This window comes from Carassius auratus, chromosome 3 (assembly GCF_003368295.1).
Source record: "Carassius auratus strain Wakin chromosome 3, ASM336829v1, whole genome shotgun sequence".
NCBI lineage: Eukaryota > Metazoa > Chordata > Actinopteri > Cypriniformes > Cyprinidae > Carassius > Carassius auratus.
This window is the reverse complement of record NC_039245.1, coordinates 13,622,728-13,639,770: the sequence shown is the minus strand read 5'-3', so window position 1 is coordinate 13,639,770 and position 17,043 is coordinate 13,622,728. Positions and strand designations below refer to the sequence as shown.

Genomic DNA, 17,043 nt, shown 5'->3' with positions numbered 1-17,043 from the left:
TGTGAGGTTTAGTCTGTCATCTCCCTCATGTTTACATCTGTATATTCAGACCAACAAAGAACAAAATTTTTAACATTCAAGAGAAAATGTGCAGCCATTCACAAGGTTTAAGGCATTTCAGTCATTAACAAGTTGCTCCTATTTATTGTGCAGCAGTTTATTATATAGATACTTCATGTAAATAAATTGTCACATGACCCTGAAATACACATGTAGAAAGTATGACTGTGTGTGTGTGTGTGTGTGTGCGTGTGTGTGTGTGTGGTTCGACATCATGATTCATAATCATCCTCCTGTCTGTCTCACTGTCTGCTGCAGCTAATAAACCCTCATTAGTGAGTGATCTGAGACGCCCTACACAGGCAGCAGCTTCACGAGGCTCCAGTTTGAATTAAACCAGGGATTCTCAAACTGCACTTTTAAATAAATAAATATATTTAATTCTGAAGATTACTCAAATGTTTATTCTTTCATTAGATTTGAAATGTGCAGAAAAGCAGCAAACATCATTCTGTTTGCCTTTAAAGTTTAGTGAGTTTGACTCAAACACTGGTTCAGTGCTCAGTTGAGCATCACATCGTTAATGAAACCAGACTGAGCAGGTCAAGAGGATACAGTGTATGAATATATATTTATTTACTGGTTATTGGGTTGAACTTGGTTGCGATATGAAAAAAAAAAAAAAAAGGTTCTGGAATACCAAGCTTCTACATGTTATTCTTGTACTTTTACACTGGGAGCCTGATAGCATCATGATTTGTCTGATCTATTATTGATACTGATTAGAATATGTTTAATTTATTAATTAACTATCTTATGAAGTGTGGTTCTCAGTTTTGTTCCCATTCAGTTAAGCAAACATTATTTCTGAATTTTCTCTCAACGTCTAGTTTTTGACATGTTTTAAAATCATTTCTCTCTGTTGTGCAGTTAAGGGAACATTCCATTTACTGTGCAAACATTCTGGGAACGTTACTTTTGAATGTTCTCTGAACATTCTGAAACATAAAAAAAAACATTCCATAAACAACGTTTAAACGTTTTTGTGCTAACAGATGTTTGAACAAACATTCTAGTAACATTACTGGAAGAATGTTTCCGTTCATTTCTGTGATTGTGTGCTCTGATTTGATCAAAGCTGCTATTGTTTGCTATGTTTCAGAACCACTGGATTAAAGTATTTTCTATCAATATTTTGGCCACAGCGTCGTACCTCAAGACAGCATACATTAGTTGTGCTGCCTTCTGTCTGGAAGCACTGATGATGCCTAACCTGCTGTCTATGTAGGCACCGTGATCTCACTAGGGTTTGAGAGTGTGTCAGAACTCGTCGTTAACTCATAGCCTTTAGTTAATGCCACAGACAAAACCATGGTAGAAGCATGTTACCATTCATTTTTACACAAATCTTATAAAATAAAAAATAAACATATTTCCAAATTAGCATCTGGACTCTGGGGCTACATTGTACATATGAAGTAAGATTCTATAGAAAAATATGTCTTTATTCTTTAAAGGTTAACGGTAATTTTTAAATAAACATGGTTATAGTTTGGTCTCAAACTAGAGAGCATTTAAAAATGAAATGCTTTAAAAAAAATGCATTAAAATTTACGTGTTACTTGAAAAAAATGTAATCTAAATTAAATAAAAAATGATATATTTTTTTTTAAGCTAGTAGGCCGGTTGAGCAGCAGAGCCGTCCAGGTGAAGATCCCTGAGATGGTCTGAGCTGCAGGGGTCATGAGGAAGATGGGCGTCTCCGGGGTGAACACCGGGGTCTCCCACGACCTGTTGTGACCCTCAGGGCCCTTGCGCCATGCCGAGTCATCCCCTGACCGTCCTGATAGTGACAAGCTCCTCCTCCACAGCGGCGCAATCCCAGACGTGAGCCAATCAGAACGCTGCAAACACACCACTGGGAGGAGCCAACACTAGTCATAACAAACCACTTAAACAGAGGTTTTCACTAGTAGAACATGTTTATGTACGGTGTTCCTAAAACACCTTCCTAAAGCCTTGTGATATGAAACAAAAATTAATGATTTCGTGAAATCTACAGATTTTGTACATGACACTGTTGATGTATACAAAATTATGTGCACTAAAGACCAATGTCTTTAAAAACAAAACAAAACAAAACAGCATCATCTAAATGCTGGACTAAAGTATTATCATTACACACTTACAAATATATACACTAATACATTTACTGTGGTATCATTACAAGTATTATTGCACAGAAATCTCCAGTTCTGATACATGGTCGATTAGAGAAATATGCCAAATTTGCTGCAGTGTCGCGTCGCGTGCGGACGCACTGATGCTGATGTTTCACCGGCTGATCTTGGCTTCAAACAGATCTCCTCAACATACACCACAGAAAACACAACATAGCACTCACGTCATTCAGTGGATGCCGCTCATCTCCAGTCACGCAACCTCACAGAAGAGTACCTTTCCATATAAGGAAGCGAACTGAAGCTGAATTACAACGTTTAGAGAAACTTGACATCATCGAAAAAGTGGAAGGGCCCACTCCATGGGTTTCTCCAATTGTTCCTGTTCCAAAGCCAAAAGACCCAGAAGCAGTGAGCATCTGTGTGGAAATGAGGATACCAAATCAAGCCATTGAACGAGAAAGACATCTCACACCTACAGTAGATGATGTAATACAAGCGCTCAATGGAGCCAAGTTCTTCTAAAAAAAAAAAAATCATCAGCTGGAACTGGAGCCATCATCACGACATATCACAACATTGTCCACTCATGTAGGACTGCGACGTTATAAAAGTTTTGGAGTTTCCTCGGCAGCAGAAGTATTTCAAAATGCCATTCAGCAAGCCCTGGGTGGTATTCAAGGAGTGATGATATTCTGGTGTTTGCCAGAACGAAAGCTAGCCATGATCAAGCTTTTAGGGCAACATTTCAGCGACTTAAAGAGAAGAACCTGACTCTTAACAAGGCAAAATGCTTCTACACACAAACAGCTTTGGACTTTTTTTGGTTACACATTCTCAGATGGGTTTTTTTCTCCTGATCCAAAGAAGGTTCAGGCGCTACATGATGCTGCTACCCCAACCAATGCCAGTGAGGTCCGCAGTCTTCTCGGCATGGCAAATTACAGTGCCTGCTTCATCAAAGATTCTGCCACTTTAACTCAACCTTTGAGAGAACTTACAAAAAAAAAAAAAAACAGGTTGGCTGGACTTGGACAGAGGAACTTCAGGAGTGCCTTGATAAAATGAAACAAAGTCTAACAAATGATGCTGTCATGACATATTTTGACCCGTACAAACTAACTGACCTGGTGGTTGATGCAAGTCCGGTAGGTCTTGGAGCTGTGTTGGCACAGAGAGATGGCCCATATGAATCAGCCAGGGGGATCAGCTATGCAAGCAGACACCTGTCACCCATCGAACAAAAATAGTCACAAACCAAAGTGAGGCTCTCGCTATTGTGTGGGGCTGTGAGCATTTTCACATGTATCTTTATGGGGCACCATTTACCCTTTTCAGTGACCACAAACCTTTGGAATGGATTTTCAATAACTCCAAATCCAAGCCACCTGCTTCGAACACTGAAGTCTACACCTTCAGCTTTACAACTACATGGTCCGTTACAAGTCTGGCAAGGACAACCCAGCGGATTACATGTCACGACACCCCACACAGGTTTCACATGTCTTTCAGGAGTTTTCAAACACCGAACAACAGGAGGAAGAATATGTGAACTTCCTTACTGCAGGCAATGACATTAACAGAAATTCAGAATGCAACCATAGCTGACCCCACTCTATGCAAAGTCATCCAATTCATCAAAGAAGACTCATGGGGGTTGCTGTCTGATAAACAGGATTTTGCTGATGGAGATGATGGTGCTGCAATTAAATCATTTTATGAAATCAAAGATGAACTGACAGTAACGCCAATCTTTACAAGCCAGGGCAATATCACTTTTACACGAAGGCCACCAGGGGCTAGTCAAAACAAAGAAACTGATCAGGGAGAAAGTCTGGTTCCCTGGCATTGACCGACAGGTAGAAACCATGATATCTGGCTGCATCCCATGTCAGGCCGTTGTGCCCAATCACACACAAGAACCTCTCCGCATTGTCTAAGCTGCCTTCATCACCATGGGAAAAAGTTTGTGTGGATTTTTGTGGTCCGTTCCCTTCCGGTGATTATGTTTTGGTGGTCATTGATGAATACTCCAGGTATCCAGAGTTGGAGATTCTGCAGTCCACATCAGCCAGAGCCACAATTCCTAAACTTGGCAAAATATTCTTGACACTGGGAATTCCACTGGAGGTCAAAACAGATAATGGACCACCCTTCCAAAGCTCAGAATTTGCCGATTTCGCAACATACCTAGGCTTAAGGCATAGGAAGATAACTCCACTCTGGCCTCAGGCTAATGCAGAGGCTGAACCTTTTGTATGCGTACCTTTGAAAAAGCTAAACGTGCTACACATGTTGAAGGCCGCCCATGGAAACAGACTCTATACACGTTCCTCCGCAATTACCGTGCCACGCCTCACTGCTCGACTGGAATGGCTCCTGCTGATGTGCTGTTTGGGAGGCCCCTTCGAATTAAGATACCTGGATCTCCTCTTTCCTTCCAGTCTCTGATGCATACACCATTACGACAGGCAGAAGTCCTGGCAAAGAACAGGATGAAACAAAATGCTGACCTGATGCGCCGTGTTGCTACGTTGGCTCTGACAGTGGGTGATGTGCTCCTCCAGCCATACAAAGTTAATGTTGTCAAAGGGTCCATGGTGACAGCCAAATGCAATAACCATGTCATCACTAGAAATTCATCCCATTTCAAGACTCTTTGAAAGTCATGAGTGGTGCACAAGACGCCATGAACTGGACTGAAAATCTTCCTTAACAAACCCCAGAACGTGACGTTAGGTTATATTATTTCCACATGTGATGTGTTTTAGCTTGAAAGCAGACATTGTTCATTCAGTCCACAAGGGGGCGCGATAGTGGTTGAGACTGCGGGAGCAAGGGAGAGGAAATACAGAGCGGAGAGCAGAAAATGTAAACAATTGTAACGCAGATTTATAAGTTCACTAAAAGATCTAAAACCTGCTTTGTTGTGTCAGAGGTTTATTCAGAAACTTTACAATGCTAAATTATTTTTAAGAAGCATGCTGTTATAAAACACAGGATTTGTTTGAAAACCCACAAACCATAATGTTTTCGCCCCTCCCAAATATCTGCCAAAGTGAAACTAAACTACTGCATTTAAAGACATTCTGCACCATGAAAAAATACAGTTGTTCTCATCGAAGCCTTAAACGAAGGAGGAAACTTTATTGAAGATAATAACCATTTCTAAAGAGAGGAACACACAGGGTTTTGCTCCCAGTTTACATTTTAAAGGTAAGAATAATCAGTCCAAAAACAGATGGCTTTATTAAATCAGATTTATTAAAAAATAAAACATCTGATTTCAAATTGATTGTTTAGTAGACTGAACAAAATCATTGATGATTTAACTTAAAAAGTAAGTAACTTAGTTGGCTTAAAATTTTTAGTTCATTGAAAATAAAAAAATAAAATAAAAATTCTGTTAACACAACAAAAGTTTAATTTAAATAACAGAAGCTCCAAATAGTTATTAGCTGAACAACATTAATTATCTTAGTCTATTTGTCAAAAGAAAAACAGTTGCAATAAAAAATCATACAAATAAATCCATGGTCTCAAAATATAAGTTCTTTCGGAAATTAAAGGTAAACACTACTCTCACCAATGATCATTAAATCGATTGCTTTTTTTTTTTCATTACTCATATTGAAAATATCTGCTTTATTATTTACCCTTGTATCCTTGCATATAACAATTTCAACAGAAAACAAATCTTTGATTAGCTTAAATACACATAAATACTGTACATTCCCTTCTTAAACATGATGCTTTGCAGATATTTTCAGCAATGGGCAATAGTCAGTTGTCTCTAAAAGAACATGGCTACACTCTGGTGAAGGAAGAGGAGAATAAGATCCTGGTGAAAAATGAAGCTGGTGATCAGTTTGTCGTTAAAAAGATGAGCACTAACCAGGTGAGTTAGAAGGTTTAATTATTATGAGAACTGAGAGTTTAATGAGGAGAAAGATAAGTTCACGCATGGATATTAATACTTAAGGGGATAGCTCACCCCAAAATGAAAACTTCCCCATGATTTTCTAACCCTCAAGCCATCCTAGGTGTACTTGACTTTGGCCCCACTTTATAATAGGTGGCATTAAGTACTATGAACTTACATTTAAATTAATCATTTGATACAATCCACTTATTGTGTATACATGTTTTTACATTTACATTATACATTATACATTATACATTATACTTACCTGTCTCCAGCAATCCCAAGCTACCTCCTGTGTTCGTGTGTGTGTGTGTGTGTGTGTGTGTGTTTGTGTTTGTGTTTGTGTGTGTGTGTGTGTGTGTGTGTGTGCGCGCGCGCGCGAGCGTCTTCATCATCCAACGTCTCGACTCCTCTACTACCGCTTGGATCTTCTCTCTGCCAAATACAAAGGACAGTATCAATGCTCTTTCAATTATCACTCACGATTGCCACTTCAGTTTGACTCACCTGTGTTGGCTTTACCCTCTGCTTGTGTCAATAAACAACCTTTTTTTTTTTTTTTTTTGGCAGGTCTAGCATAAGTTTTTAGGTACAGAAATTGAATAAAGTAATCACATGTAAAACAGCATTGTATATTGGACTATATAAATTAAATATATTTCTTTATTAAGTTATAAAAGCTTTATAATCAAGAGCAGTGAGTGATTTCATTGTTGTTGTTTCTATTAATATAAAGACTGTCACTTTAAAAGGAATACACTGATACAGTGGCCGTTCAGCCGGCTATATCTGCTGTAGGATAATTACCAAGATGGGCATTTTGACATACTTTTTGTCTGAATTTGTCCATTTAAACACAATACTTCAGAGTGATCTTATATTTGCGCGCGTTCTGAGGCGCGGGTTTGCGCGCATGCACAAATCTTCTCACTGCGCGCGCGAGCTCGCGTCCTTTGGCTCTTAAATGTTTAAACTGGCAAAGCTTAAATGAGTTTAGTTTAAATACATATTAACGTGTGCTGTTCAGGTCTCATCTGTGCGCGCTTTCAGCACCCGGATGATGACAGAATAAATGACTGCTCATATTCCAGCATAAATCGTTCACAATGGGTTGCCACCTTCAAAACAGAAATATAAGAGACACCCCCAACCTTGCGCTTGATAGCACTATGCTCTACCAATTGACTTACAGGAACACATCAAGTGGTAAACACATAAGGTAGTGAAACCACATAATAAATAACCGATCTATAAACATTTCTAAATTATTTTAAAACACCATTTTTATTATTATTATTGGTAAGTTAATCTATTTTGTTAATTCAACAGTAGCCTATTGAAGAATGATATCACTTAAATTAGTTAAGTTGTTTATTTGCTTCACATAGGCATTGTATTTTTATTATTAAATATATCTCTCTTATCACTTATTAAAATAATGCTTATGTGTCTGATTGTACACCTTAAGCAAACAAATCGGCAACACTTTACAATAAGGTTCATTAGTTATCTACATTAATTAACATTAACTAATAATGAACTGCACTTATAAAGCATTTGTTCATCTTTGTTCATGTTAATTTCCACATTTAATAATACTTGTAATGCGCTGTGAACTAACATGAACAATGAACAGCTTTATTTCTATTAACTAACATGAACAAAGATTAATAAATACTGTAACAAATGTATTACTTACTCATTGTTAGTTCATGTTAGTTAATACACTAATGTTTAATAAATCTCTCTCCTTGAACTGTCACCTTATCGTGGTGGAGAGGTTTGAGTACCCGAATGATCCTGGGAGCTATGTTGTCTGTGGCTATATGCTCCTGGTAGGGTCTCCCAAGGCAAACAGGTCCTTGGTGACGGGCCAGACTAAGAACAGTTCACAAAACCCATTATGCTGAAACTTAAATCAAGGACCGTGACGTCGCCCGGCATGGCGCAGCCGGGGCCCCACCCTGGAGCCAGGCCCGGGGTTGGGGCTCGTATGCGAGCGCCTGGTGGCCGGGCCTTCCCCCATGGGGTCCGGCCGGGCTCAGCCCGAAGGAGTGACGTGGGGCCGCCCTCCTGTGGGCTCACCACCTGCAGGAGGGAGCGTAAGGGGCCGGTGCATAGTGGAGCGGGCGACAGTCGTAGGCGAGACCCCCGACGACCCGATCTCTGGACACGGAATCTGGCTTTAGGGACGTGGAATGTCACCTCGTTGGCGTGGAAGGGGCCTGAGCTTGTGCGGGAGGTCGAGAGGTACCGACTAGAGATAGTCGGGCTCACCTCAACGCACAGCTTGGGCTCTGGAACCACACTTCTTGAAAGAGGCTGGACTCTCTACCACTCTGGAGTTGCCCATGGTGAGAGGCGGAGGGCTGGAGTGGGTTTGCTAATAGCCCCCCAGCTTCTTGGAGTCTCTGGGAGGGGTGCTGGAAAGTGCTCCGACTGGAGACTCCGTCGTTCTACTGGGGGACTTCAACGCTCACGTAGGCAGTGACAGTGACACCTGGAGGGGCGTGATTGGGAGGAACGGCCCCCCTGACCTGAACCAGAGTGGTGTTCTGTTATTGGATTTCTGTGCTAACCACGGTTTGTCCATAACGAACACCATGTTCAAGCATAAGGGTGTCCATCAGTGCACGTGGCACCAGGACACCCTAGGCCGGAGGTCGATGATTGACTTTGTGGTCGTGTCATCAGACCTTCGGCCATATGTCTTGGACACTCGGGTGAAGAGAGGGGTGGAGCTGTCAACTGATCACCACCTGGTGGTGAGTTGGATCCGATGGCAGGGGAGGAAGCTGGACAGACTCGGCAGACCCAAACGTACTGTGAGGGTTTGTTGGGAACGTTTGGCCGAGCCCCCTGTCAGAGAGATCTTCAACTCCCACCTCCGGCAGAGCTTCGACCAGATCCCGAGGGAGTTTGGAGATATTGAGTCCGAGTGGACCATGTTCTCCACCTCCATTGTTGCTGCGGCTGCTCGGAGCTGTGGCCATAAGGTCTCCGGTGCCTGTCGAGGCGGCAATCCCCGAACACGGTGGTGGACACCGGAAGTAAGGGATGCTGTCAAGCTGAAGAAGGAGTCCTATCGGGCCTGGATGGCTTGTGGGACTCCTGAGGCAGCTGACAGGTACCGGCAGGCCAAGCGGACTGCAGCCCGGGTAGTCGTAGAGGCAAAAACTCGGGCCTGGGAGGAGTTCGGTGAGGCCATGGAGAAAGACTATCAGTTGGCCTCGAAGAGATTCTGGCAAACTGTTCGACGCCTCAGGAGGGGGAAGCAGTGCCCTACCGACACTGTTTACAGTAGAGATTGGCACCTGTTGACCTCAACTGGGGATATCGTCGGGCGGTGGAAGGAATACTTCGAGGATCTCCTCAATCCCACCGACTTGTGTTCCGTTGAGGAAGCAGTGGCTGGAGACTCGGAGGGGCACTCGTCCATCACCCGGGCTGAAGTCATCAAGGTAGTTAAAAAGCTCCTTGGTGGCAAGGAACCGCTGCCCTTTGTCACCGGTTCTGTTCATAATTTTTATGGACAGAATTTCTAGGCGCAGCCAAGGGCCGGAGAGTGTCCGGTTTGGGGACCATATGATTTCGTCGCTGCTTTTTGCGGATGATGTTGTCGTGTTGGCCTCCTCAGACCAGGACCTTCAGCGTGCACTGGGACGGTTTGCAGCCGAGTGTGAATCGGCTGGGATGAGAATCAGCACCTCCAAGTCCGAGGCCATGGTTCTCAGTCGGAAAAGGGTGGATTGCTCACTTCAGGTTGGTGGAGAGTTCCTGCCTCAAGTGGAGGAGTTCAGGTATCTTGGGTCCTTCACGAGTGAGGGAAGGATGGAACGTGAGATTGACAGACGGATCGGTGCAGCTTCTGCAGTAATGCGGTCGCTGTACCGGTCTTTCATGGTGAAGAAGGAGTTGAGCTGTAAGGCAAAGCTCTCGATTTACCGGTCAATCTACGTTCCTACTCTCACCTATGGTCATGAGCTGTGGGTCATGACCCGAAAGGACAAGATCCCGTATACAGGTAGCCGAAATGAGCTTTCTCCGTCGGGTGGCTGGGCGCTCCCTTAGAGATAGGGTGAGAAGCTCGGTCACTCGGGAGGAGCTCAGAGTAGAGCCCTTGCTCCTCCACATCGAGAGGAGCCAGCTGAGGTGGCTCGGGCATCTATTTCGGATGCCTCCTGGACGCCTTCCTAGGGAGGTGTTCCAGGCACGTCTCACCGGGAGGAGGCCCCGGGGAAGACCTAGGACACGCTAGAGGGACTATGTCTCCCGGCTGGCCTGGGAACGCCTCGGGGTCCTCCCGGAAGAGCTGGAAGAAGTGGCTAGGGAGAGGGAAGTCTGGGTGTCTCTGCTTAGACTGTTGCCCCCGCGACCCGGCCCCGGATAAGCGGAAGATGATGGATGGATGGATGGATGTTTAATAAATGAACCTTATTGTAAAGTGTATGAATGCTGTTCTAACGAGGCATGCTGTTGCACATCTTAAGCCACCAAGCGCAACAGAGAACACTCGCTGACAAATTGTGCTTGGTACTCATTTCCGCTGACACTTTTTCAGTCAGTTATTTATTTGATTCCTCCTACTCTCGTCGGTATTTAGCATCCGCTTTCGTTTAAACGCTGGATGCGGGGGGTATCTGGAGCAGCCTCCGCCATTCTTTCAAATTGTTCTCTGCCAAGAGACCCGCCCTCCTCTGACTCCGATTGGCCGTGAACCTGAAACAAACCAATCAATCCACCGATGGCAGCGAGTATTACCCAATCAGGGGCAGAAAAGGACGAGTCTTCACACAATGCCGATGGGATGATCTGCATGAGATGCTGCATTGAAGACAACTCCGAAAATACAGGACAAACCCCGTCCCGTATTGAATTCAAAACGGGACGCGCTATTTTATTCTCAAATACGGGACGATTCCGTACTTTAAGGGATGGGCGGCAACCCTATTCACATTGATCAAGAGTGAATGGTTTGTCCAGGTTTTTTTCTCCTCATCTCTTTATTTTCTCGTCATATCTAACCTTTGCATTAGGATTTAGTTTTAGGCGATATGGCCCGACAATGTTTTCTTTAGTCCGCTGCATTTTATAGGATTATATTCTTTTTTTCACGCTAATTTTTCATTATTTTCATTCCAGAACACTAGCCTGCAATGCTAGACCATGTTAACTGGCCAAACCTACCCATAATTCTTTGCGCTCTGAGGACGTTGCCGCCCAGTTGGTCACATGTGTTAGCGATCTCTTGTAATGTCTGGGAATCCAGAATGCGCATCCATCAACAGAAACATATATTAAATTTCAATTTATGTGTGAACGCCGCTTCGGAGACCTGAGATCAAGGTGCGGTTTTCCAGCGGGAAAGCTGAAAAATCGCACTCCATTCAAATTATTTTTCCATGCCGGTCATGAGTACGAGTATGGCAGTTAATTACACAACAAGGTTTTACCATTGTAACTTATTTTTTAGCTGTAGAGAGCAAACAAAAGTCTATTATCAATCCAATACAATACATACAGCAGCGTACGTGTCCTAAAGTCCCAGAATGCATTGCGTTGCTGGCGTCATGTTCCCAGACTCTATAGCAGAGCACTGAGAGCACAACAGGCATTCACTGATCAGAGCGAGAGCATCGCAAAATGTCACAAAAGAAGTGTGTTTTTGGTTGCCAGGGCAAGACAACCCTGCACAGATTAACAAAAAAAAAAAAAAAACAGCATTAAGGGACCAGTGGATGGAGTTTATTTTTACAGAGCATCAACGGAGCTGTGCAAGTGTTTGTGTTTGTTCCCTGCATTTCTAAAATGCTTGTTTTACAAACAAGGCCCAGTTTGACGACGGATTTGCACATCGTTTATTTCTTAAGGATGATGCAATCCCAAAGAAAAGGGGTCACGATCGTGTGTTGGAACCGCAGGCCGTGAGTAAAACTGCTTCAAATATCTCTGCCTCCTTGTTAGTGTGTCTGCCTCCCATGCCGGAGACCCGGGTTCGAGCCCCGCTCGGAGCGAGTCGTTGCTGATGCTGCACTCGTTCAGTTTAAGCCTTGGGATCTGATTCTGGATCATAAATATACGCTGAATCTGACTGTTAGCCATGGTTTGTTTTGGATGATGGTTTTTCCCTCACGGTAATGTCACAGTTTCCACATGCTCTCAACGCAAAAGCCTATTCGCGCTCGTGATTCTTTAGCTCCGCCCACACGTCATGCCTCCAGCCGGTCGTGTTTTTCAGGGAAAAATCGGTACAGACTATCTTTCTCTTATGAATATAATTAAACTAAAGACTTTTTGGAGTTATGAAGGATGCAGTACTACTCTATAGGTACTCAAGATTAACAGGATATTGAGTGAAAACGAGCATTTCACCCCCTTTAACTGCTTACAACCATATTACAGATGCTTTGGATTTAAGTTGAACCGCGGTCCCAGTGATGGATGTGTATATATATATATATATATATATATATATATATATATATACATCCTAAATGGCTTGAGAGTGAGTAAATGGGATGCTTTTCATTTTGTGGTGAACTAAGCCTTAGTAACTGTTATTTTCCTCTTTATTACTGTAAAGCTGCTTTGAAACAATATTTATGAATGAAGTGCTAAAAATAACTGTAACTCTATGAGTTCTCTCTGTTTTTAGGATGAATCAATGTTCCTCCCAGATCTCAATCACCCACACATCGTCCAGTACAAGGAATTTATCAAAGGTTTAGAGAAAATGCTGAATTAGTTCTGTTCATCTACATTAGCTGCATTCAGAGCTAAATGAATTATTAAATATTAGTGTGTTTTTAAATAATTTTAAAGTGTATTGAATCTGTTTCAGTTTCTGACTGTCTGTATCTTGTACTGGAGCACTGTGAAGGTGGAGATCTCGCTCAGAAAATCAAAAACAAAAACAAGGAAAATGTCACGTTTTCTGAAAATGAGGTATGATGGTGGATTGATGGTGAGGCTTAACCCATTAGCACAGGCATTATATTCTTCAGAATCACTTAAAAATACAAGCAAGTGTACTTGATTAGTTTTGGAGATAAAACATTTTTAGTTCTCCAGGAGCAGAGATCCATCCATACATTAGCATGATTTATTAAACTGGAGCAGCGTTGTCTGACTTCAACCCTATTGAAACAGCTGAAGCAGCTAATATACGTCATTAGGTTTACTAGAAACTACTAGACAGATATGTTGGAGCAGGCTGGAGCAAATCTCTGTGACACTCAAGAGCAGGATTGAGATAACGTGATCTATAGGATCTTTTATAGCAACACAACCCTATATAATGGCATGCATAAGTTTATCTTGAGATGTATGTCAGAGAACACCTGAACAACCGGCTTCCCACGTTTAAAACAATGGTGTTTCTCATAATAAACAGTGCCTTGTGAAAGTAGTCATACCCCATATGTTGGTCACAGTTTCGTTTTTGCTCTGGTATGCACTTTCAGCAGTTAGACCTCTTATAGACAGGTGTGTGCCATTTCAAACCATTTTAACTTCTTGCAGTCAATATTAAGGATTGTATTTTTAACAAAATAAAATTGGTAAATTCACATTGTACTGAATTACAGATTCTGGACTGGATTGTGAAGATCTGCATGGCTTTAAAGTATCTGCATGATCAAAAGATCCTGCATAAAAACCTGCGACCCGAGGTAAAGATTTAATTCCCTTCATACACATAATCTAAATGGGAACAAGGGAGCACTGAAGCCGATAATTCATCTAAAGTGCTCTAAAAATGCATCTAACTTGGCTTTACTTCTTTATTATTATGTGTGAATTGTAAAGAATGAATATAAACAGCAGCATACAATACACAGGAAGAAATTAGGATGTAAAATAATAATAAACAATTCATGAACACAAAGGGGTTGTTAACACATCAGCATTTTCAACTGAAACCAGAAAACCTTTAATGTGTTTTGGCCGTTCATTCACACAACAGCATGTTGTAAGAATGTAATGTAAGCAATAAAAAAGTGAATTATCTCATGCTCATGCCTATTACATTTTCGTGAGGTGTTTCTTGACTAAGTGATGTCGCCAACTACTGGCCTGGCAGCAGAATACAGCATTCCTGGTTGTTTTCACAGATCCGTGTGAATGGGAATCATGTTGACGATGTTTCCGGTTTTTTTTAGTAAATCACTCTCATGTAAACATAACGTCCGTAACATTTGAGACAACAAAAATTCTGCAGTCTCAAGTTGCAAAAGTTAATCAGTGTACTGGAAATGCAAAAATCCTGAGAATGAAACAGAAAATACTTTCACTCAATATCACCATCTCCAGACTTATAACAACATACATCTGTTTTCTTCTGACAGAGTATATTCTTCACTACATGTGGAACCATCCGTCTTGGAGAGTTTGGAGTGGTCCATCAACGGTATTGTTTCATTCAAAACATAACTTTGTCAGGAACTCTTCTTTGCATAATACAAAAAATACATATAAAGTACATATGTGCTTTATGATTTGTATTCTGTAACATATTTTCCCTGTTTCTATCAGATCCATTGAAGGACAAACAGTTGAAGATGGACCTTCTTCATATATTGCACCTGAGATTTTGAATGACAAACCTTATGGGGAAAAAACGTAAAAAATAAAATAAAATAAAAATAATCTTCAGAGTGTAATGATGACTGGCTAATATACATAATATGTTTCAAACTGAATACTAATACTATGATGTTAATAACCATCACAGTGAAATATGGAGCCTGGGATGTGTCATCTACGAGTTGTGCACGCTGAAATGTGCGGTGAGATTTTCCTTTCATCAGATTGAAAGAGTTTCAAAAGGTTAAAACCATGATATTCAAATTTATTGCAGGGAATTTAATATAATGTATTAAGAAATATCAATGCAGTCTCAAGACAAAAATCAGTTAATTAGTTAACCAGTTAAAGGGTTAAGTCACCCAAAATGAAACTTCTGTCATACCCTCCTGTCATTCCACACCTGTACCTTCATTCACCTTCAGAACTCATATATTTTTTTATGAAATCTGAGTGATTTCCTTCCCTCTATAGAGATCCAGTGTAGCTTACACAGTCAAGGTCCAGACTCCATGTGACTCCAGTGGTTTAACCTCAGTTTTTATGAAGCGATGCGAGTGCTTTGTTTGAACAATATATAAATAAATAAATAAATAAATATATAACATTTTTTTAACAAAATTATATCCAAAGCATGTTCACATGTAACCAAACACCCTGGCTGCTCTCGCTTTATCTCTGTTTGTACTGCTTTACAAATGTGTTTGCTCAATTGTTTTGTCTCAGTGGGAATACAAAGATTTTGACAACTGATTCTTATTTTTTATCCCCATTTAGTTTCCTGCAATAATCACAGTTGAGAATGTTAAAAAGATACTCACATCCTCCTATGAAGCTCTTCCCAAGACCTTATCTGAGGATCTTCGCCAGCTGGTATCAGACACAATTCAGTCCGATCCGGTGAAACGCCCGTCTGTCAGCGAGATCTTGACCAGACCTTTCATCATTAAATATCTTCATGAAAAGGTGTTACCTTCTTAAAAAATGGAAATGTTCATAGAATTTGTTTTAAAAAAATACACATTGGCACAACATGGGGAAAAAACATTCAACATACAAAAATTTGAATTGATGAAATCTAATGCCTTTTTTTCAGAACATGCAAACTATTAAGACACTTTATAGGACGCTAGAGGAACTGAGAGCCCTGGCTGATGGTTTGGAAAGAGTCCATTTCAACACAACTGTAGGCAGTCTCACAGGAGGTGTCGTAGGACTGGCTGGAGGAATCGCATCTGTAGCTGGACTTGTTCTCTCTCCGTTCACACTCGGAGCGTCTCTGGTAGTAACAGGGGTGGGAATCGGTACGGCAGTAGCTGGAGGAGTAACAGCTGGTGCCAGCAACATAACAAACATGGTTAACCATAAAACAAGCCGGCAAAAGATCAAAATGCTCATAAAAGAGTTCCAAGAAAAAATCACCTCCACAGTTTGCTGCATCCAAAACATCCAAATAGCTGTGGAAACTTTAGAAAGACAGTTTTCCACAAGTGATCAGTCGTCTATCAATGCACAACCTGGGGCAAATGCTGGAGCTCGACTTGGACGAGGACTGGGAGAAATTCCGGAGCTTCTACGTGTAATTGAAGTCGTAAATGTTGGGAAGGTTGCAGCTCAGACTGAGAGAGCCGTTCGTGTGGCTGAAGCAGCTACTGGAGTTTTGACTGCACTTTTTGTAGCTGTTAACATCTTCTTTGTTTTTCTCGACTCCAGAGAAATTCACAAGATCCGCCAAGATTACGCTTTAAGAGAGAGTCAACGAAAATCAGATTCTACCAGCAACCAAAGCACTGGGTCGACTAACCAGACGTCAAATAACAGCGACACAACAAACCTGCTGCCTTCAAACACTCAACAAGCAGAAGAGCTGAAGTCTGAGACCATGAAATTTGTGACAAAAATAAAGGAGACGACAGAGGAGCTTCAGAAGATTCTGGATACACTGCGAGATGCACTGCAGCCATTCTCTGAGCTGCCAAACAATGACAACTAAACTTGTTAGTCAAGTTCTCCAGTCATAGATTAATTATAGTTGCAGCAAAGTTAGGTGATGAATATGTATCTATTCTGGAATTATTCTGGATATTCTTGATTTTTATGATGAAATATCTAAATTAATATTGCTGGTTTCAATAATGCTTAGAAACCTTTTGAGAAGTAATAAAGTAAGCTTGCTGCACTTCCATTTAATTATCTTAAGAATTTGTGTTAGGACTTCTTGCCTTAATTTCCTCGATGTTTTAGAAATCAGAAAACATAAGCATACAATATTTTCCTTTTTTCTTCCTGTATACAGTGGCTGCTTATTGTACTTTTCCTTCACTTGTACAGAAATAAATATATCAGAAATCCAAA

General features: G+C 41.4%; 1 protein-coding gene across 1 annotated transcript; it reads left to right on the top strand.

Annotated features, from left to right (window-relative positions):
- Positions 1–5,208: 5,208 nt before the first annotated feature.
- LOC113048816 (serine/threonine-protein kinase PLK4) lies at positions 5,209–17,043 on the top strand. The gene is made up of 10 exons (XM_026210697.1): positions 5,209–5,396; positions 5,941–6,078; positions 12,761–12,827; positions 12,947–13,050; positions 13,692–13,775; positions 14,451–14,512; positions 14,638–14,724; positions 14,837–14,891; positions 15,466–15,654; positions 15,785–17,043. Exons 2-10 carry the CDS (start codon positions 5,953–5,955, stop codon positions 16,679–16,681), a joined length of 1,671 nt encoding a protein of 556 aa, XP_026066482.1. The 5' UTR covers positions 5,209–5,396; positions 5,941–5,952; the 3' UTR covers positions 16,682–17,043.

Excerpts from the sequence above, each read along its gene's own strand:
- LOC113048816 (XM_026210697.1), top strand. The coding sequence starts at position 5,953 with ATGGGCAATAGTCAGTTGTCTCTAAAAGAACATGGCTACACTCTGGTG. Across the intron at positions 12,828-12,946 it reads GTACAAGGAATTTATCAAAG|TTTCTGACTGTCTGTATCTT; the intron begins GTTTAGAGAAAA and ends AATCTGTTTCAG. Across the intron at positions 13,051-13,691 it reads TCACGTTTTCTGAAAATGAG|ATTCTGGACTGGATTGTGAA; the intron begins GTATGATGGTGG and ends ACTGAATTACAG.